Source organism: Lissotriton vulgaris, chromosome 6 (assembly GCF_964263255.1).
Source record: "Lissotriton vulgaris chromosome 6, aLisVul1.2, whole genome shotgun sequence".
Classification (NCBI taxonomy): domain Eukaryota; kingdom Metazoa; phylum Chordata; class Amphibia; order Caudata; family Salamandridae; genus Lissotriton; species Lissotriton vulgaris.
Genome location: NC_141694.1, coordinates 502,847,378 through 502,869,303, shown reverse-complemented (window position 1 = coordinate 502,869,303; position 21,926 = coordinate 502,847,378). Strand labels below are relative to the sequence as shown.

At 45.2% G+C, this 21,926-nt stretch overlaps 1 protein-coding gene across 1 annotated transcript in view; it reads left to right on the top strand.

The window, feature by feature from the left end:
• Positions 1 to 21,926, top strand: part of LOC147707494 (CD109 antigen-like) — a 502,391-nt gene that overhangs the window by 174,802 nt on the left and 305,663 nt on the right. The window contains exons 7-8 of the mRNA XM_086926510.1: positions 17,291 to 17,378; positions 20,684 to 20,777. Coding sequence (XP_086782636.1) covers positions 17,291 to 17,378; positions 20,684 to 20,777 — 182 coding nt within the window. The remainder of the gene's footprint in view (positions 1 to 17,290; positions 17,379 to 20,683; positions 20,778 to 21,926) is intronic.

Genomic DNA, 21,926 nt, shown 5'->3' with positions numbered 1-21,926 from the left:
GATTGTCAATGTGTCTCTCTCACAAGGTGCGATCCCGGAATGCCTAAAAGCTGCTCAGGTAACACCTATCCTGTGAAAGCCTACAGCAGATAGTGCAGAACTTAACAACTTCCACCCTATCTCTAACATCCCCACCCTAGCCAAACTCCTAGAAAAATGCACCCAACCTCAACTCTGCCCACATTGAGCATTTCCACCTCCTGGACCAACACCAATCTGGCTTTCCGAGTGGGCACAGCACCGAATCGGCTCTCACTTATGATATGGATGACATTTTAAAAATGATTGACCAAAATGAATCTTGACTCCTTATCCTACTTGACCTTTTCTCAGCGTTTGATACTGTTAATCACAACAACCTCCTATCCATTTTGAAGCACAGGATGGTCCTTTCTGGTGCTGTGCTGCAATGGTTCTTGTCCTTCCTCCACCACAGATCCCAAAGAATTAAGGAGAACCACTATCTCTCCCAGCCATCACCAGTATCCAAGGGGGTCCCCCAAGGGTCTGCCCTATAACCCATACTCTTCAATCTGTTCTTGGAACCCTAAGCTAATGCACTAAATTCCGCGGACATTCTCTTCCATATGTATGCGGATGATATGCAACTCTATCTGAAAATCTCCTCCAAGCATAACCTAACATCACTCAACTCTACCCTAATAGTTACTCAAAACTGATTAACTTAGAACCACCTTTTGCTGAACACCACCAAAACAGAATTCCTTCTCATATCTGCCCCGAATCGCATCTCCAAAATAGACCTTTGGATAAACCACCTTACTCCTGTGAACTGCTCACCCCTCATTGTTGACTCAGCCAAATCTCTAGGACTCACCCTAGAGAAGCATCTGAACATGAAAAATCATGTCAGCAATGTGTGCAAGGGAGCTAATCACCTAATGAGGATACTCTGGAATCTAAAACCTTTCCTCCCACAAGCAGACTTGAAGCGAGTGGTCCAAGCACTTGTTTTGCTGAGGCTAGACTATGGCAGTGCTATGCTCTGTGGCCTCAGCAAATATACCTTGGCCCCACTAAGGGCTTCTCTGAATGCGGCGGCAAGATTGGTCATGGGTACCAAAGAAACAAGCACTTCTCCCCAGTCTTAAAATCCCTACATTGGTTGCCCTATTAAGCAAGAATTCAACTAAATATTGCCAGCGTGTCGCACAAAGCCCTCCATTTCAAAACCCCCAGTTACCTAGCGCAAAAGCTAGAATTATCCGGAGGGGGTATACTTTCAAGGAGTGCTAACTATCTCCTCCTGAAACCACAGATATTTTGCAAAAAGAGAACGTGTCAACAAGCTTTCTCTGGCTCTGCACCGAAGATCAAGAACTCTCTCCCACTGGAAATACGCAGAATCTCTTCCAAGGTTGCCTTCAAATAGGAAGTAAAAACATTCCTCATGAACAAGTTCCTACCTTAAAAGGGTCTCGGATAATCTGCTCTAATGCTCCCAACTTAGACCGTAAGTCCTGCCTTTGTTATTATTCTGCTTTACTAGTCACTTGCTCCCCTCCCAGTTCTCTATGGTCCAATTATTATATTTCCCTTTGTTGTCACTTTTGTTCGTAACCTTTTGTTTGATATGCATATTTGATTTGTTTGGGTTGGTATTCCTTTTGACTCCACTGCAACTATTACCTTCCTCTCCCTAAAATTGTAAAGCGCGCTGATATCCTTCGGGATCATGTTCGCGCTATATAAAACTTTATAAATAAACTAGCAGCCAGTCCCGACGTTGTCCGGGGATGGCCGATGTTCAGTGTTGCCTTTACTTTTTGTTTGCATTAGTAATGTGTGTTTAATTCATCCGCAGGTTTTCATTGAGCCACACCTAATTTTGTTTTGCTGTCCTTGTTAAGAGTGTTCCCCCTGTGTGCGAATGTGTTGTTTCCTTTCCCAAATGTTGTAATTTGCGCCGCAAGTGCAGCAAGTGTTACAGTGGTCGCTCAGATGTTTTTGCCTGAAATTGCTTGTTTGTGAAAGGGGCTTTCCTTGTTTATGTTTTCGATCCCTTTACTAATGTCTTTTTTTTTGTTTTTATCGGCGCAAGTACTGGCAGTGTTCCACTGATAACGCAGAGTGTTTGAAATTCTGAAGTGTTTGTGTAAGTTTTACATTTTGTATGCAGCATACGTAATTATTCGGAGCCTTGTGAGTAAAGTCTTGTTCATGTTCCGTCGATTAGCTTTCTTGTCTAAGAAATGGGCGCCTCTTTTGTTTACGTTCCTCCCCCTGTGACAACGTTGTCGTTTGTCAAATGGTTAAACATTTGTTATATTTTTGTATCGCAACTCGTGTGTGTGTTAATCATTGTGTGTCGTGATTGGTGGGCTGTGCGAAGGAAAGCGAATGATAGGCGGCCCTTTTTGTAAGCCTGCCCCCTGTGGCACTGTATTATTATGGAAGGCGCACCCCTTTTTGGATGTCATTCCACAAAGGGGTTAATGTTTGAAGGGTAATGCCGACGAATGTGCGAATGTCGAGGCGAGTGATTGGCGGCCCTTTGCAAATGCACAGGATGCACAGTTAAGTTTGTGCCTTGCACAGTGAAATCATTGAAATCGCATTTGCGCTATGCACATTGAAGTGTGTGGTGAAGTGTGTGCCTTGCACAGTGAAATCAGTGAAATCGCTTGGCATGTGTTTATTGTTTGTACTTTGGGCCATGCCACTGTAAACGCCCACATCTTTTGTTTGACACGCCCCTCTAACCGTCCACATCTTTTCTTTGACACGCCCACGCCCACGCTAATGCCCACAAGGGACTACTTTCCCACTTTTGGCGTTTTTGCTTTTTTAATGTATATGGTGTCCACATCTATAGCCTATGTCCTTCTGCTACATCTCCCCTTTCAAATGGTGTATTGGGTGTAGTGATCGGTGCAGTACTTTTTGAGTTTACCTGGCTCAAAGGTTTGTGTTCTCTCTTTATAATAGTAGTATAGATAAATAAAATAAATAAAAATGTGAGTACAAAGTGAGAGCTGGGCAGCGAATCAAGAGGCCTGTCTATAAGGGCATTACCACAAGAGGAATACTGAGGCCTAGTTGTTTAAAGCTCTTACATGCCTGTCCTACTCACTCCTTAATTTGATCATCCAAGATGATGCTTGGGGAGAGGAAGAGAAAAGGGTGCATACTTATATGTTTTCGAAAGGTCAAACATAAACATAGGTGTTTTCTATATATTGTGGGATTTTAAGTCAACTTGGATGGCCCTGCTATCCTCTGCCTGAAAGATACCAGAATTTCCCTCTGGCCACGGTTGAAAGGATATATTGCTATAGTTTCAGCGAAGATTCAGTACAAACACAATCTGGAAATTCTTTGTATCATAAAATTTTGATTTATTATCCCATATCTTTTTTCTTTCATACAATTACTATTAAGATACAACAGCATGTATCTCTAATAATGTATTTACACAGACAGGGGGAAATGTCCATATCATCAAACAATGTATGCCATCTGTAATGATTATCACATAGTATAACCTTCAAGTTTCAATATTAGTAGCCAATTAAAGCAGCCAGTTTCTGTATCAATTTTATGCATTCGTGTATTTAAATTGTTTATATGACTTTTTCAAAACTTTCAATAAAGCTTATTTTGAACTTAAAAGCAGCCAGTTTCGATATTAGCAGCCAAGTTCGGTGTTAGAAGCCCAGCACGTTTTGAGTGTGACTCTACTTCTTCAAGGCCATTGGTCAACAGATAGGCTCCTTAATTAAGCTTTTCTAAGGTCACATAATATCTTGTCTCCCTCTTCTTTAGGTGTCCCATTCATTCATATAAGTGATTTTATGATTGAAGTTCTCCCAACGTACTGGTAAGGGGCTCAGATATTAATTTTATCTGTTCATGAAACTTATGATCACTCACAGCGCCTTCACAAATGGATGGCAACAGATGCTGTCCAAAATTAATAGAACTACACTTCAAAGTGTATCACAAACGATCATCGGTACTCTGTTATTAAATTATTTTCTAATTAAAACTGAAGATTAAATTCTTCGAATATTTACCTACCTTTCCAAGAATTTATCAAATAATTCTTGTCGTTTAGAACTTTAAACTTCTTTTTTGCGATCATCCCAAACACTGTCTAATTACAAAATTAATGGTTTTTTTTCATACAGTTAAACATTATTTTCCATAAAAACATCCAAACATCACAATAATAAATGTGATATTTTCAGCTCAGTGGTGTTTTATCATATCCTATGATGATTATCTCAATAGTATTCCTTTCTTTGCCTATTTTTTTTCATCTTGAAACGGAATCCGCTACATTGTACAAATGGGTTGTTTCTGGGTCAACTCTGGTTTTTGACTTCCTGTGTAAAGACTTTGAATGTGAGCAGTGCATTCTCGTGATTTCAATAACAACGTTCCTCCTAAATTTTAAATCTATATATATCTACATGACATACAAAGTACAAATAATGAAAAAGTGTAAACCATTTGCCTTGTAAGTCACCTGTGTTTCTTTTATTTACTTTTTATTTGGACCTTCAAATGATATCTGAAGTATTCAATTTAATAAAGTTTGGTAAAGTGTAATATATTTTTACTCTTTAAATAACGCTTTGTGTGGTATGTCTGCCACCATAATCTTGTCTTGCACTTGCATACAAACACAAATAAAGATTGTATTTTTTTGCATCTTCCTATTGCTCAAAGTAGAAATCCTTAAAAAACAGAAGACAAGAGGCTTTTGGCAAAACAGGAATAGGTTGTTTAATTAAACAGTTCAGCACTAGGTCTGAGGACTGCCTCAATTTACATTCGGTTGCTGTCCTTCATATATACAAAATACAATAGGAAATGAAAGGTTTCAACAATCCCATATATGGTGAGCAATGTTTGTTGCTGCCATTAGAGGTATAAATTAATGGTCAATGGCTACTATAGGTGAGTCTTGACCCCACATGGACACAGTGTTGGCCAGAGGTGAATGTGTTTAAATGTCTGTCATGGAGAGCACGTGATCACTACGTGTGCCAGGTTCTGAATGGCTGTGTGTTCCTAACTCATGTGGCATCTGACTTTATGGTGTTTTTAGAAGCCGACGTACTGCCCCCCTGGCCATGTGTGCTTTGTGCGGCAATCTCCCCTGACCATTGTGTTTCGCTGCTCCTACCTGTGGTATTGATCAAGAGTTTCCTGCCCAAGTGATCTCCTGCCATTTACGCACCCTCCCACCTGTGACCTATCAATCTGCAGTTCCATGGCCTAGGTCTCAGGGCCTGCCTATTGGCATATTTGCAACTCGAGGTTGATGCAGAGTGCACAATGGGGGAATCTGTTAATAAAGATATTTCATTCCCATCGATGCATGCCTCGTTTTCCAAATTAACATTCCACTGTGTACTAGTGGCTGCTTACATTATATGTCTTCATACTGCCGTATACTCTTATCCCTATGTAACATAATTCCAATGATAAAGGAATATGACTCAAAAACTTTTTGGGGAAAATTATTTTAGTTCAGGTGTTTAATAATAGTGTTTTCATTTCAATGTGCAAAATCTAAAATGACGAATTACAGACTCTACTCAGTAGATAACAAGGTACAATTAATGATGTAAGTTGTTTCAACTATTTATGGAGCTGAGGGCAATCAGAGGTTAATGTGGTTAATCCGTTTTGGCCTGTGGGTTTAAATTACTGTTGAACCCAAAGTTGAGCACCAAATACACCCCCTTAGCACCTCACTCTCAAGGTATTAGATCTGAGCAGTCTATGGTTGCGTTGGGTATGTGATGTGGGGTAGGAACTTAATAAAACACGGAACAACAATCAATAAGAATCACTGTCAAGTAGTGATTTTATTTTTAAGCAACAATATACTTTAGACTATGTAGTATTAAGTTGTATGTTGTGATTACAAGGCAACAACAATGCACACAGTATCCCTGGCAAGTAATCACTGCATGAGGGAACACGTCCACTCTCATCTAGGATGTACCTATTGGTAATAGTACGTTTCAAAAACAGTCAATGTAGGCAAGAATATTATGCCCCTGGGTGGAGTGGTGAGGTGCATTATACTGATACCACATGAGGCTCACAGTTATCCCTATCAAAGATTGATCGGGGCTAGTTGTTTAGAAAGGAAAATATGCCCCAACGTCTAGTATTCTCCACACAGTGTCTCACTCATGAAATAAACTAAAGGTATGAGACAAGTGAGTGAAACCTGTTTCCGCTGACTGGGGTGGGGGCGGTTGGGCTATGTCGTACCTGCTGGTGTGTGTCGGTGCATGAAATATGGGTAAAGCCTTGCTGATTCTGGACTGGCCTCGCTCCCCCCAATATGCTACTATCGTTTGTCTCTGCTGCAATATATAGACAGATGCCTATAGTTGGGGGGGAGGTGGGTTGCCAATCAGAGATGGGTAAACTCCTTCTTAAGGTATTCCTCTGCTGCAAATGCAACCCCACCATCCAAACAAAATGAAGAGCATACCCTGTGTCACACTATTGAACAAAAAGGAGCGGTTACTGCGGATTGCAGAAGCGATTTCTATGTAGCCCCAAACCTTCCTTGGTGTTTTTTCCAGTCTCTAGTTGTAAATGTCATTGCAATTATTCTTAGCACTACATTATCTTGGGCAATCTTTGTTCAGAACCGTACTTTATAGTTCATGATGGACTCCACAGACTGCTTTTGAGTAGTCATTCAGGCACTGGATGTGGGGAGAGGTCCAAGTGCTCTTATGCCAGCACAGCTTCAGGAAGCCCCTATTGTCACTCTACGACACACTGGAGAGAGGTCCAGGGTCACAATGCCTCACTACATGGCCTGTCAGTGCAGATCTTTCAATGGACCTCAGCAGGCCAAATTAATTTCTTCCTGCACAGCTCCTCCAGGCACACCTCTTTTAGGCCACATGTCCTTTGTACAAAGACACCAACCATACTCATTCTCAACAGTAAGTAGACTCCTTTCCTCAAGGTGGTGTCAATGCAGTTCTTCCCGGCAGGTTGTAGATTTCCATATCCCTGTCAATGGGGAGTTAGCAATTTGCAGCCCCAACATAGAGTGCATTTCCCAGGCCCCATTGTACAATGAGAAATCTGACACATTTGGCTGGTGGTTTCTGATCAATATATATACCAAGTTTGCAAAGTTGGCATATTGGGGACTGGTTTTATCCCGAGCCTGACTTTTTATATTGCTTCCGGGATGGGTAAACCATAGGCTGTCTTCTACTGTCAAAATGAATATAAGAGAGAGAGGCTTCCCACTGTGCTACCAATTAATCTGTTGTGTGGGGGGGACACCTCTAAGTCTGACTTGAACAGGAATGAGACAAGGTCCCTCTTTCTCATTGTCTCCACACCGTAGGGCCTCTCCCACTCCCAGACTGGAAAATGCCTCATGAATGCCTTGGAGGAGTCCTGCAATTCGCATTGATATCTGGCAAGATTTCTCAAACCTCCTCCTTCTCTATTACTCATACATAGGAGATTACAAATTAGATTTCTGTGTTTCAACAGCTGAGCACAGCACACAAGCTCCATGCTGATCCTGCTACACATAATAAAGTAAGCATATATACTGCATCCATATACCACATGGATGAAGCAAAGGACCAAGTTGCAGGTCAGCGACAAGCCACAGATTTCAACAGAGACCAGCAGGTAGCTCACTATATGCAAGCAATAAATACTTTGACTGTGCTGCATGCACAATCGTATGCAACTTCACTCAGTCCTCAGCACAGTGATATGATGGTATTCCTGCACAGTACATGAGGGTGTGCATAGTGTGCCACTCTAGAACACAGAGACCATCTGTGGGTCACAACTCGTGTAACAGTGTGCCCTGTGCATACAAACATAATTATTGTGCACGCTGAGGTCAAAAACCAATAAAATATCTAGATGCTTGCTATGGGGAACTTGAAGTAGAGGTGAATGCTCTTGGGAGCCATGCAGGATACTTTTTTTCCTAACAAATATCATTAGCACATTGCAGCTTTTTCAACATGGAACTGCCCGCTAACATTAAAAAGGAAGCGTAACTGTGTACACAGATGCTCTTGTAAGAAACGTATGAGTACTGGTAAAGCTCATTACATAAGGGAGGGGGCACTAGAGAGCCCGCAGCAAGATGACCGTCGCTTAGCAAGGCTCTGCCAGATGACTGCACAATCCACCATTTATCTGAGGTGCCAGGGTGCCAGCCAACACACATTTGGCCTGCTGATATGCCCTTATTGGCAATGCAGTTAGAGACGCCACTAGCGAGGTGGAGATGACAACGGGAGCTGAGTAAACATCGAAATATCTGCCGCGGCCTACCGTGTGGCTTGACGGGCTATGGCGGACCCTCACCTACACCTAAGATGACCTTGAAGAGACTGTGGGCCCTGCTCTCCCTGAGGCCGAGCTGCTGAAGCTCTAGAGCCATGCACCTTGTTACCTTGATGCTGCCCTCTGAGAGTCACCCCCTGATGAATCCTTCACTGACCAACTGCGGCTCCTCAACCGTCCAACTCTTGTATATTAAATTCCTCCCATTTAACAAATAACATCTTTTTTCAACAAAGTAACTTTTGTAAGTTCTACCACAAACCAGAGTCAGGAACCGTACTATTCGGCTCAAGTTGCCAAGCGCTGCACCATCTACAGTGCGGTGTGCCGCTACAACAAATCCAACCAGAGTCCCAGGCCTTAAATTATGTCTGCCAATATGCCAGCACAGGATTAAAGCACCTAAGTGGCAGTTCGGCAACCTAATATAGCTTGTGCCTGGCTTTTGGCCCTCACATCACCCTCTCCACCCAGCCACTTCCCAGCTGAGCTCAATTCAGCCATTGTAAGCAGCTGCTTTGGGTGAGGGCGGGCAAACACTGCAGCAGGCCTCAAATAAACAAAACAATGACAGGCCTCATTAAGTTTTAGTTCACAGTAAAAAGGGGCACTAAAATGGATCCCGGGGCTGCAAGGTTCTTACAGGGAGTTGGTTAGCTACTGGTGTCCCCTTATATAAATTTATCTGCTTATAACAGGAGGCATAATTCAAAGTTCAATGGCATATACTTGAATAACAACAGCTCCTTCCCATACCGTGAAAAGTGTAGTATGCATTGTGAAGTTGTTTAAATAGTCGTCATGTGGACAAGAGACAGTTTTAGACTAATCTTCTGAAGTGGAGATTGCTGTCTACTTGAACAGAGAAAGATGTTCCATCTATGGGTTTTTACTTGTATGTAGGAATTACGAGGCAGCGAGCCATTTCTGAGTGTAGAGTGCAGGTTCTTAATAGAACTTATAATAAGCTGCATGACATGTATGGAGTCGAATCTGCATTATTTCTTTGTCAGATCACTAATGCTACTCGAAACTCTGCCATTTATTTTTACGTAAAGGTTAACCCAGATAGAAGCTTCTTTAATAACATGAAATGTAACTATTGCCTACCTGAACTGATACCAAGCAGGGTCGGTTCCTTTGTAATGGCGGAGGAGTGTCGCCCGACTGGTCACAGTCAAAGAAATAAATGAAATGGTAATGAAACACTATTTATTTTTTTGTGACTGTCTCTAAAATGCGTGCAGAGCAGGACAGCAGTAGACCAATCCTGGCCCTGCTCTCCCAATATGAGAGCAATGCCAGGATTGGCTGAGCAGCTTCTACCTTCCCAGAGAGTGCCGAAAGAGCTCCGAGGCGGCCGTCAGTGTCGGAGGCTGCGGTAAAAGGTATGTTTTGAAAAAAGTCTTATTTTTCCTTCCCCATCCACCTCTGTCCTCTGCCCATCCCCAGCACCTTCGTGTTGTAGCAGTTGCTACTGATACCGAGGCATAGATGTGAAAGGGATGAGATGTTTTCTTGCAGCCATGTTCAAGAGCTTGCTACCTGGCAACATATTTTTGTCCCAGGTTTGACATTTGGCCAAACATGTTATTCTAGTACATAACGTCATGTCCGTGTGCCTGAATTTTTACATGTGTAAAGTGAGATAGGTGCATATAGGTAATGTAAATTATTTGAAATACACTGCTGTGTTATTAATCAGTTTCTCAACAGTTTGTTAAACAATTTCCTTTAGCAGTCATTTCCCTTGTTGTGATCTAATGTAACACATTGCTACTGCATGTGTGGTAAACGTCTATTGGCTACATATATTTGTTAGGACTGGTAGATGTATGTCTTGGTCACTGAAGATAACATAGATATCACAGCTTTATATATTCATTCCACAGTTGCAGTCGTGCAGACAATGGTCGCTCTTGGCAATCACACTTCTGAAGTTGCATTAAGACAAATTGAAGTGTTTGGAATAATTTGCTGAAATCGTTTCAGAGACTATGCACTGCAAAATGACTTGGCTGCAGTTATCATATGCAATGTGTGCTCTTCGATGTACATAGGTTGCCATTCCAAAATTAGTAAATTGTGCATAATTTGTACTCTGATGCATACGTTGGTCATTGTAGATTCTGACTGCTGTTTGGTATGTGGAAGAAGTAAAGATGTCTTAAGTGCCACATGTTTTGCTATTGTACCCGATTGGTTGACAAGATGTCCTTCCGTAGATGCGTACATTAGGAGGTAATGGAAATTTATCAGCTATTTCATTTTTAAGCTATGTGCTATACATGAAGCCTGCACTCAGTCATCACTCATGAGGTATTCCACAGACAGGAAACAAAACAGGAAACACTTTGAGGCTCCACCCCCCCCTCCTGCCAGGTGCTACATCAGACCTAACCACTAGAAGCACATCCTGACACACCAAGCAACAAAGGCCTGGACAGGGAGGGAGGGCGGGAAGTATGACTGGGTCGAGGATGAGTAGGACTAAGAGTAATGGTGATTACCGAACGTAATCATAGCATTACCTCTACGTCCCTCGTCCTCGACCCAGTCATCACTCATGAGGCATACCAAAGCAATGCCAAAACAGGCCTTTGGCAACCCAAACACAGCAAAACACAGACCAGACACACAAAGGAGTGCAGCAAGTGAAAAAAGTTTTAATACACAAACAGAACTCAGAGCGGAGGGACAACCCCCACAGCTTGCAACACCCCACAACCAAAATTGGTCCGGTCAGACAGGGCACAATTCAACCTGTAGTGCCTCACAAACATGGACTCGGAGGCCCAGGTCCCAGCACGACAAATCTCATCAAGAGATACTCCATGGAAAGCAGCCCAGGAGGCAGACACGCCCCGAGTGGAACAAGGCAAACCAGCACCACGATAGGCAAGAGAGATGACAGCCTTAATCCAACGACCCAAGGTGAGCCTGGAAGCAGCCCTACCCTTACCAGCCAAACCAAAGGTCACAAAGAGAGAGTCAGAAGAACGAAACTCCCCAGAACGAGCCACATAAATGGACAGGGCACGCTTCAGGTCCAAAGAATGAAGCAACAGCTCAGAAGGAGAAGGACACAAAGAAGGAAGAACCAGCTCCTGAGACGAATGGAAACGGGAGCGGACTTCGGGGACAAAACTAGGATCCAAAGAGAGCACCACAGCATCATCCAAAAAACGCAAAAACGGCGGGGAACAACGCAAGGCCGTAAGCTCCCCCAACCGCCTCGCAGAAGTGATGGCCACCAGAAAAGCCACTTTGTAGGACAGAAACTTAAGGTCCACAGTCTCCAAAGGCTCAAAGGGGGAAGACTGCAAAACACCCAACAGCAAAGACAAATCCCAAGGAAGCACCAGAGAACGAATAGAAGAGGAAGAGAGAGAAAAACTACGAAACAGACGAGAAACCAACAGGCCATCTGAAGAAAGAAAAGAATCCGGGTCCCGGAAGGCCCGGATAGCAGCCCACTGGCCCCTTAAGGTAGAAACAGCAAAACGCTTCTGAAAGCCATCCAGAAAAAACTGAAGGGCAGAAGACACAGGGCAAGAGGTAGGAGACAAACCAGAAGAGGAACACCACCCCGAGAAGGAAGCCCAGTGCTTCGAGTAGGAAGACAAAGTAGACGGCCTACGAGAGGCCTGCATCACAGAAATGATGTGTTCGGGCAGACCACGGACCCCAAGAGACAACCGTTCAACCTCCAGACCGCCAAGGAGAGGGGAACCAGAAGAGGGGATGGGGACCTCAGAGAGACGAGTAGCGGGGCCGAAGCCAAGGAGGGCCCACCGCGAGGCCCAGCAGCAGAGGAAACCAGGACCTCCTCGGCCAGTGCGGAAGAACAGCAACCACCTGAGCCCCCTCCCGCTGAACCTTCAGCAAGAAGGCAGGAATCAGAGGAAAGGGAGTAAAGGCATAAGGAAGCCAAGGAGGCCACCGGAGAGACAAGGCATCCACTCCCCAGGCGCCCACCTCCGGAGACCTGGAGCAGAACAGGGGAACCAGGACATTTGACCGGGAGGCGAACAAGTCCAGATCCGGAGTCCCGAACCTCAGGCAAAGCAAGCGAAAAGTTCAGGGATCCAGGCACAGGGACAGAGACGAAGGAAACCTCCGGCTCAACGAATCCGCCACCACGTTGTCCACACCTCGAATGTGCTGAGCAGACAGGGCCAGAAGATTCTTCTCCGCCCAGTCCGAAATGGAGCAGACCACCATATTCAGAGAAGAACTGCGGGTCCCCCCCTGGTGATTGATATAGGCCACAGACACGGTGTTGTGCGTTCTCACCAGGACATGGCAACCCCTCAGATGAAGATGGAAAAAGTGGAGCGCCCTCTCCACCGCAGACAACTCCCTCCAGTTGGACGACCTGCGAGACTCCACCGGGAGCCAACGAGCCTGCACAGCCCAATGGTCCAGAGTCGCCCCCCAGCCGGAAGCGCTGGCATCCGTGGTCACAACCAATGTAAATGTAAATGTAAATGTGTTTCGATTTATATAGCGCTCTTTAACTCAGGGGTCTCAAGGCGCTTGCTTAGGGAACCCGTCCTGGTATTCTCCTGTGAGATACCCCGGCCGGGTATCCACAAGGTGAAAGCCAGGCATCCCGCCGCGAGGGGCCGTAGTGGAGATTAAGCAAGCTATTGCCCAGAGTCGCAGAGTGTGACCCCGTGAGTCGAGTAGGCACCGGAGCGAGAATTGTCGACTCCGTGGAATTTTTTAGCCCGAGACCCACCGAGGCGGGGAATCGAACCCTGGTCCACGGCCGATCTCAGCTTCCGGGTCTGCCGCCTCTAACCACTGAGCCACTCTTCTCCACTACCAGAGAAGGAGGCAGACGGAACAACATCCCCACGGAAAGGTGGAAAGGATCCAGCCACCACTGAAGAGCAGACAAAATTTCCAGAGACACGGGCACAGGGACCGCATAATCCAGGACAGGAAAGGGGACCCACCGCTACACATGCCACAGCAGAGGGCGCAGATGAACCCTGGCCCAGGGCACGGTGAAGACAGAAGCAGCCATGTGGCCCTGAACCTCCAGCCACTGAAGGAGGGGAGCCGAGGCTTGTGACAACAACTTCCTCAGCAAAGACTGAAGGCGACGAATCCGGGCCTCTGGTAGGAACACCTTGCCCAACACAGAATCGAACACAGCTCCGATGAAGGTCCTCCGAGTGGCAGGCACCAGGTGGCACTTCGGCAAGTTGATCAAGAGCCCGTGTTCCCTGAGCGTAGTCATGGTCAAGAGAAGGTGGTGAGACATGACCTCCCGGGACGGAGCCTGAACCATCCAGTCATTTCGATACGGGAACACCGACACCCCCAGGAGATGGAGATGGGCCACCAAGGGAGCCAACACCTTGGTGAACACCCTGGGGGCGGACCGAAGACCAAAGGGAAGGATGCAGAACTGCCAGTGCTGGCCCTCCAGGCAGAAGCGCAGGAAACGCTGATCCGACACAGCCACCGGGACGTGTAGGTACGCATCCTGAAGGTCCAGAGTGGAGAACACCCAACCGGACTGGATCAGCGGGATAATCCTCTGGAGAGTCTCCATCTTGAACGGGATCTTCCTCACGAACAAGTTCAGACCCCGAAGGTTGATGACCACTCGGAAGCCCCCCGTGATCTTCTGCACCACAAATATGATGGAGTAAATGCCCAACCCCCTTTCCGCCATTGGAACAGGGACAATCACAAGCTTGCGGACCAAAGAACGAACCCCGTCCGACAAGGCCAGAAGGCGGGAGGCATCCCGAGGAGAAGGGGTCACCACCACCCGGAGGGGGGAGGGGAGGACAGGAACTCGATCCGGTAGCCCCTCGACAAGACATCCAGCACCCATCTGTCGGAGGCCATCAGGAGCCAAGCAGGAAGGAACTGGCGAAGCCTCCCACCAACCAGAGACGGACCACCAGTGAGAACGTCCCCCAGGCTGGCATAGTCAGGAACGCTGCGGACCAGACCCGGCACCCCTCTGGGACTTCTTCTGAAACTTCCTGGGAAAAGACCGGCCAGTGCCACGCTGATTCCGAAAGGAGGACTTCTGAAACCTGGAAGGCTGGCGGAAAGTCCTGGCACCAGAGAAGGAAGAACCCCCACGGGGCGGAAGATCACGAAAAGACAAAGAATGCTTGTGTTCCTTGTAGACCTTGTGGAGCTTCTCCTCCAGCGAGTCACCAAACAGACGGGCACCAGTGAAAGGCAGCCTCAAAGCCATGGAACGCTGGGCCGCGTCCGTCTTCCAATCCCGCAGCAACAGGTTACGGCGGGCAGCAATAGAGAAACCACAGGACATAGCAGAAGCCTTCACAGTATCAAAGGCGATGTCCGACAGGAATTCCGCCTGGCGCTCCATAGACTCCAGCAACTCCGGACAACTGGCACCCTCCTACATGGACGAAAACAGGGACTTGAAATCGGTCAGCAAAGACTGGGCAACGTACGCCCCATAAATGCCAGAACGAATAGCCAGATGAGAAGCGGCATAGGACTTCTTCAGGGCAGAATCCACCTTCTTGTCCACCCCGTCCTTCAGAATGTTATCATCAGCCATGGAAGGACGACCCACAAGACTGGCCACCACAGAGTCCACAGGATTGGAATCAGGCAAAGTGTCCGCCATATCCCGTAATGGATAAAGTTTAGACATAAACCTGGGCATGGCAATATGATCCGGGCCCTTCCACTTCTTCAATAGGACATCAGACACAAAGGGATGCACCGGCAAGGAAGAGGCAACAGGTTTCCGAAACTGCGGCAAGAGCGAATCCTGAGAGCAAGAAGGTGTAGTGTCATCAGGAAACCCCATGTTAACCCGAACATGGGAAAGGACGTCAGGCAAGAAATCCCTGGAAATGTACTTGCCCTGAAGATCAACAGCAGCCAGCGAAGACTCATCAAAATCAGCAGAGGAGGAAATATTGGAATAAAGGACAGCAGAACCAGAAAGACCAACAGCATCTTTCCTGGTCGCCTTGATATCAGAAAGAGTCTCCAGGATAAGGCGCTTAATCCGCTCTTCATCAGCCTTCCTGGCACGCTTCACAGGAGGTGAGGAGTCCCCACTGGAACCAGGGGAAGAGGGAGGCACAGGGGAGGAATGCTTCCTCTTACGATGATGCTTCCCCGGGACCAACACACCCAAGCACAAAGTTGCCAATAGAGAAGACAAGAAAAACAACACCCCTCCAGGGGACGACATATATATATATGTGTAGGGCACACCCAGCAATTAGCCCCCCCCCGCGAACAGAAAATAGGCAGTGAGGCAAGTCCCCGATCCCCCAGCCAACCAGCCAACCATAACCAGGCCAGAGGACAAGGGGGAGGGGCGGGCAAAATGAAACCGCGGCCAAACAGCCGGCGCGGTAATCAGAAACAGCAAAACACGCCGAAGGGAAGAAGAGGTCACTCACCCTGCGAGCCGACTACCGACCCACCGACCTCCGGACCGGACGGTAGGAAATGCCCCCACAGGTCATCGGAGCGCCCGGAGCCCACCCGGGCGCCCGACCACGACCAGCAACTAGCCAGAATCCAACACCGCGCATGCGGGAACACAGCGCATGCGCGGACACAGAGAGCAGCCGGGCTTCCGCCCACAGACCCAGAGGAAGCCCGGTGAGAAAACCGCAACAAACACTGGCCCCGCAGAGAGGAGGCTGTGATGCGCAGACACCGGAGGAGACACCCAGGCCCCCATCCAGAGAGGACCAGTTGCGAGTAGGAGAGACATGGGGAGGAGCGCGCCACACCACAGCCAAGCGCTCCCCGCCCACACCTGCATGACGACCGGAACAAGGAAGCTGGATCAGCAACACCAAGGACCCCTCGCACAGCACCACAGGGCAACAGCATCCGGAACAGGCAACTGGGCAGGAAGAAAACCAGGAAGACCCGAGAAGCCAAGCAGCCCAGGTCACCAGAGCCCAGGAGGAGATAGCGAAGCCCAGCAGTCCCACTCCGAGGTATCCCACGACGGTCCATGGGAGCCTCCCAGAGCCCAGCAGAGGAGGATCCACAGGACAAAGAACAAAGAAGCAGGTAAGCTGCCGGCACTCACGCCAGCGTCTCCCATCAAGTAAACCACCGACAGGAAACAAGACAAGATGTGCTTCTAGTGGTTAGGTCTGATATAGCACCTGGCAGGAGGGGGGGTGGAGCCTAAAAGCATTTCCTGTTTTGTTTCCTGTCTGTGGAATACCTCATGAGTGATGACTGGGTCGAGGACGAGGGATGTAGAGGTAATGTTAGGCTCCTAGAGCTGTGTTGACTGCAAAAAGGGGCATTTCCAAATTGTAGATGACTAGATGAAGTCTATCTATAGCTAAGTGAACTCTTGGTTGGTGTAAATAGCCTCTACTGAGATAGTTAAGAATGAAAGATCAATTGCTTTGTTTGAATTTGAACCTGGCAAATGCTTCACAAACTATGACTTCTACAGGTGTATAGTTTAGTTGTGTGATATGTGGACGTGTTCTGAATTGTCTATTGCAGGGTTAAGAAACATTAGGGTAAAGTGTTTTTTAAACACGAATTTATTATACGTTATGCTTATCTGTACAGATCTTTCTGCCTATGTATATATAGAGAGAGATTAATTCAAATATCTCAATAAAATGTTGTATGAATCTGAATCTGCTGCTGTGTCCATAGGTCTAGCGAATTAAGGCCAACAATTTTGTAAGAACCTTCTGACCACCACTTGTTGTCTCAATATTTGCTCTATCAGAATCCAAGGACCCATGAGGGTACCTGATTTCTTCTTGTAAAAGCAAAGATTTACACGTGATTTTCTAGTGGGTCCTTGTCGTTTTCTTATGGCCAAATGTGGCTTTTATTATTGCAAAGAAAGTTTTGTAGTATGCCAATAATGTTGACCATTAAACAGATTGCTCGGTAGAGTTGCAATATTAACCAGTAAATTGTATTTTTCTAGTGGCACCAAAATTCGAAGTGGCAGTGAAAACACCAATTGTCTACATTGTGGACAAACAAGAAAATTTAACTGGTCAAATAACTGCAAAGTAAGTAAATCGAGGAATACATTTTCAAACGGGACTGTACCTGCAAAATGTCCAGTTGTATTTTAAGAGAGTATCTCAGTCACATTTAAATAAATAAACCTTTGTTCTAGGTCTGGCCTTATGCTTCAGAAAGTCACTAATTTTTATTAGAAATTAGTAACGACATTGATTTCAGAAATATGTTTCCATCTTTTAACGTTCTATCCCTATTTAATGCATCCTAAATCAGTCTGAGTGAATCAGCCTGACCACATAAGGGAGAAGAGAAATGGAGTGGTGGGAACGACGATAAAGGGAGCACAACCACTACCAGAATATTGGACGACGATAAAGGGAGCACAACCACTACCAGAATATTGGACCGTATATAATTGTAATCTTTTTGCCAAGTCTTACTTGAGTTTTATGAAACGAATCATCAGTTGGATGCTCAATGTTCGATAAAGGGGACACCCGTTTATTGGCACTTTGCTGTGCATGATGGAGTTTTGAACATTCATTGACAAACCACATCATTGAACAATGTTTGGAGGCACAGGCTTTGACTGCTTCAAATCATGGGTACACTGAGGTATATAAACATTAGTCGATGAAGAACCAAGTTTAATTTAATTACATTTAGAGTTCACACTCAATGGGTGCAGTTCCTAATACTAGTCGTTATTTATTTGAAACAGATAGGGGATGTTGTGGAAGGGAAGACCCCTATATGAATATGCTGAAGGCGCTTCATGGTTTCTGAGGGAGAACGAGCCACAGAAAAATGGGACGGGAAATTACCACTTTATTGAAATTAAGTAATTGTTTTTAAACACATGTCTTATACTCCTTCTGGCCCAATGAATATTTGCTAATCTCGCCAAAGCCTCACCTTAATGGCAAACATTGGGCCAGACTACTGGGGGACAATACTCTAATAATGTCACAACCCCAAGTACAATAAGTGCTCTTCACTTCCATGAATTTTTAATTGGGAAATGGATTGTTCTATTCCATTTAGTTGCATGCAGATTGTTCAGGTATCCTGCTGAAATTTCGATGCAAACATCAAATGAAATGTCAACAATTTCTTGCAGAATTTCCATGGATGCTTTTGTAATATCCCTTGGCTCCCTAACACACAACAGTATATCTTCACAGATTTCTGCCATATAGCCTGTTCCACATTCTCCACCATAGTCTTCCTATTTCTTCATTTGTAGTAATGTCTGCCGTTCTACAGGCAAAGCAAATATGCTGGTATTATTGACATGTGTATGTTTGGTTTTCCCATGCCTCCAAGACAAGGTAAGCTTTGTGGATGCTGGCCACTGACTTGTGCTATATAAGGCCTATCCATCCAGCTACCTCCGCACTTAGATTAATCTTCTCTGCTGTTTGAAAGATCACGTAGTTAACTGCCATATCAGTGTCTAATGAAACTTCTTTGGGAGAACACTCCAGTCTTTTACTCAGTTCATTATATGGAATGAGCTTCTTGGATTTCTTTTGAGGAGTTGTGGCCTAGTATAAAATCCAGTTTGGTTCTTATGCATCACTCCAGAGGTGAACCTTCGGGTGCACTGGGTGTTTTGCTCAATATTTTCGGATCGAAGTTAAGACAGGGACCTAAGTGAAGAGTGGTTTCACTTGGTTGTAGATTTTTCCTGATTTGAGAACGATACTATCGTTACTTCAGTGTTGTTGTTTGAGTGACTGGTACTTGAAAATAGCCATGAACTATGTGGTTAGTTTTGGAGTTGTTTATGCTATTTTTATTCCATAATTGTTGTCATGTAGTTATTGCTTTTATGCCCTTTTATAGGCAATTCATTCCTCGTGTTGCCTTTCCATGTATGCATAATAGTCAAATGCACTTAGATCATGTACTTATTTGCTCTGACCCGCTGTATTGCTATTTCTGGGTGCGGTATTACTGTTTTAATTTGTTTATTGTCTTCCCCAGCAGTTGATGGGCTTTTCATCCAGCTAATCATACACACTTTGTCGTTCTGTGTGTCCCACCCTAAAGAGCCTTCCTCTGTAGCTCTGCCTCCTGTACTACTGGAGCTCCCTTTGAAATAGACGATGATGGTATTTTCTAGTGCATCCTTGAATTCAGAATCTGGCAATGTCCCTGTTGTAAGACCCTCTAGTAATATTACGTTTATTTTACTACCCCTTCCAAGCATGTTCCATAGAATCTATACATGACTACAGTTTTGTTACATAAATGGAAGCTATACGTTTCAAAAGGGTACCTGATATCTTCATATGATGGTGGATCTGACTTAATCTATAGGATTTCTGATCCCAAAGTAGGACAGGATGACTGACAGCACGCCACAGACCAGTCTCTGCCATGGTCGGTAACATTGCTCCGCACACAGTACATCGATATTTATAGAACAGCTCAGAAATAAAACAAACAAAAGGTACAATTCTAAACACGGCCCATCATCGGATATGTACACTCCGCCCCTGCTCCCAAGCTGGCTAGTTAACCTCGAAAAGTGAGCTTCTTATAAACAGCCAGTGCTGAACAAACTAAAGGGCATCACTCATGTGGCAAAATGACGCCCACTACAGCTGGGGAGACGGATGGATGAACTATTGTATCCTCCAACGACACTACGAACAGATGAGTAGAGGGGTGTGGGATTTGTTCGAGAGTTTGGAATCCCAGTATTGAAATGTATTCAGCACATTGAATTAATATTCTGTTTGTGTGTAACCCCAGGATCTGACTGCCCACTTACAGTCGACTTCGGTGCACGGATTAACTTCATCCGGGCGTGCGTGTCTTCCATATCATGGACGGATTTGTTTGTGTTTTGCATGGTTTGTGCTTGTGCGTGCCATACATTTTAATGACGCTGGCATTGGGAAGGTGTGCTAATGATAATGCGGAACTGTCTTAAGCAATATTAGTGCAACTCCAGTTTCTTGCTCAAGTTGGTACTTTGTTTAAAAAGTACGGCGTGCAAAAATATTTCCATGTTGAGAAAAGGTGGAATTAAGTCGCATATCAAAGCAGTTTGTGCATATACGCCTTTTATGTGGTGCTGTCTTTCTTGTGCATTTGGGTAACAAATTATCTTATTCTAAAGCTTTTGACCATTTTGTGACATGCTGAATGACACTATGTTTTTTCCAACCCTCAATTCAGTGTCCCCAATTCCAGGTTGTTTATCCTGATGTCAGATCTGATATTTGTGACTGCTTTTAGGTGGTAGAAGATTATGTTATAACGTTGGTTAAACCTACATCGTATGTATTACATGCAAATAATGATCAGAATTTAAATCTATTTTACACCTTTGTAGGTACAGACATGGAGAACCTGTGAGTGGAAATGTTACTCTGACATTTTTATCAGGATGGCCGTATGACACATCATCAATCAATAAAACCTTTGAGGTAAAGCTGATCATAGGAACACATACTTTATCTCATCTACATTTATTTACAACTTAAATTCTGTTTGTCAATTATACAACTGAGACCATTTTCAAAACACACCGTGGGGCTCCACGCGTATGTAAAGCAGTACATAAACTGCTCTAACTTTACCATCTCCTCCACACTGTATGAGAAAGAGCATTCCCTTGTTCATACACTCTGTTTCATATTGCAGCGGAATCCTATCTAATAGCCCGGCACTATTTTGTTCATTAAGGGGCTTCAACAAAGTCATTATCCAAGGCAGTGGGATGTCATTATCATTCTAATAGCCCTAAAGCTCTCCAGCGTGGTGGAAGCAGAATATTCAGGGGGGCTCTGTCCATTCCCACCTAGCCATTGCCTGAAGTATGTCCGGTTTGAGACAAGGAGCATCGCCTCCGGAGCCTTTTTGGTATCAAATATCCCAAGATCTTCCAGATCATAGTAGACCTACCCTCCCAGAAGGGTCGGATCACCAGGCATTGCCACCACACATTCGAAGAGTCCTCTGTGGTGCTGCATCCCATCAAAAATCTGGGACTTACAAACAACAGGGAAATCCGAAGAGGGCAATGTAATACCAATCAAACCACAATTTCTAGTGAATTGCCCTGCCTTCCACAAACGTGGACGAGGAATGTGTATCTAAACCGAATCTGTCACGCCTATTATGTTAAATCTGCTTGTCCATTATTTGTTCTCACTCCTTATAGCGTCTCCAACCCTGTGGTGCCTCCTGCATAACCAATACCGATAGATATTGCAAAACCACAGCTGCAACCTAGGAAACTTAGGAAAACGTGTCTCAAAGTTTGTCTTTTCCCCAGTAGCTCCTTTCCGGATGCTGTGGTGAGTGATCCAGTTCCCAATCTGTGGGTAACCCAGTAATTTCCCCTCAGTGAGATGATATTGTTTTGCATTAGTCAAAGGTTTTACCGGGATCAGTGATATGTCAGATATCATCCTGAATCTCCCAATCCTCAAACACTGAAACCCCTGACCCTGTGGTGAGGGCAAAAAATACCAATTAAAGTGGAATATATGTCGTAAATTCATTGGCTAGCATAAATCTATCCCAGACCCGCAGGGTGGTACTGGCATGATTCCTCAAGTGTATACTTCTTT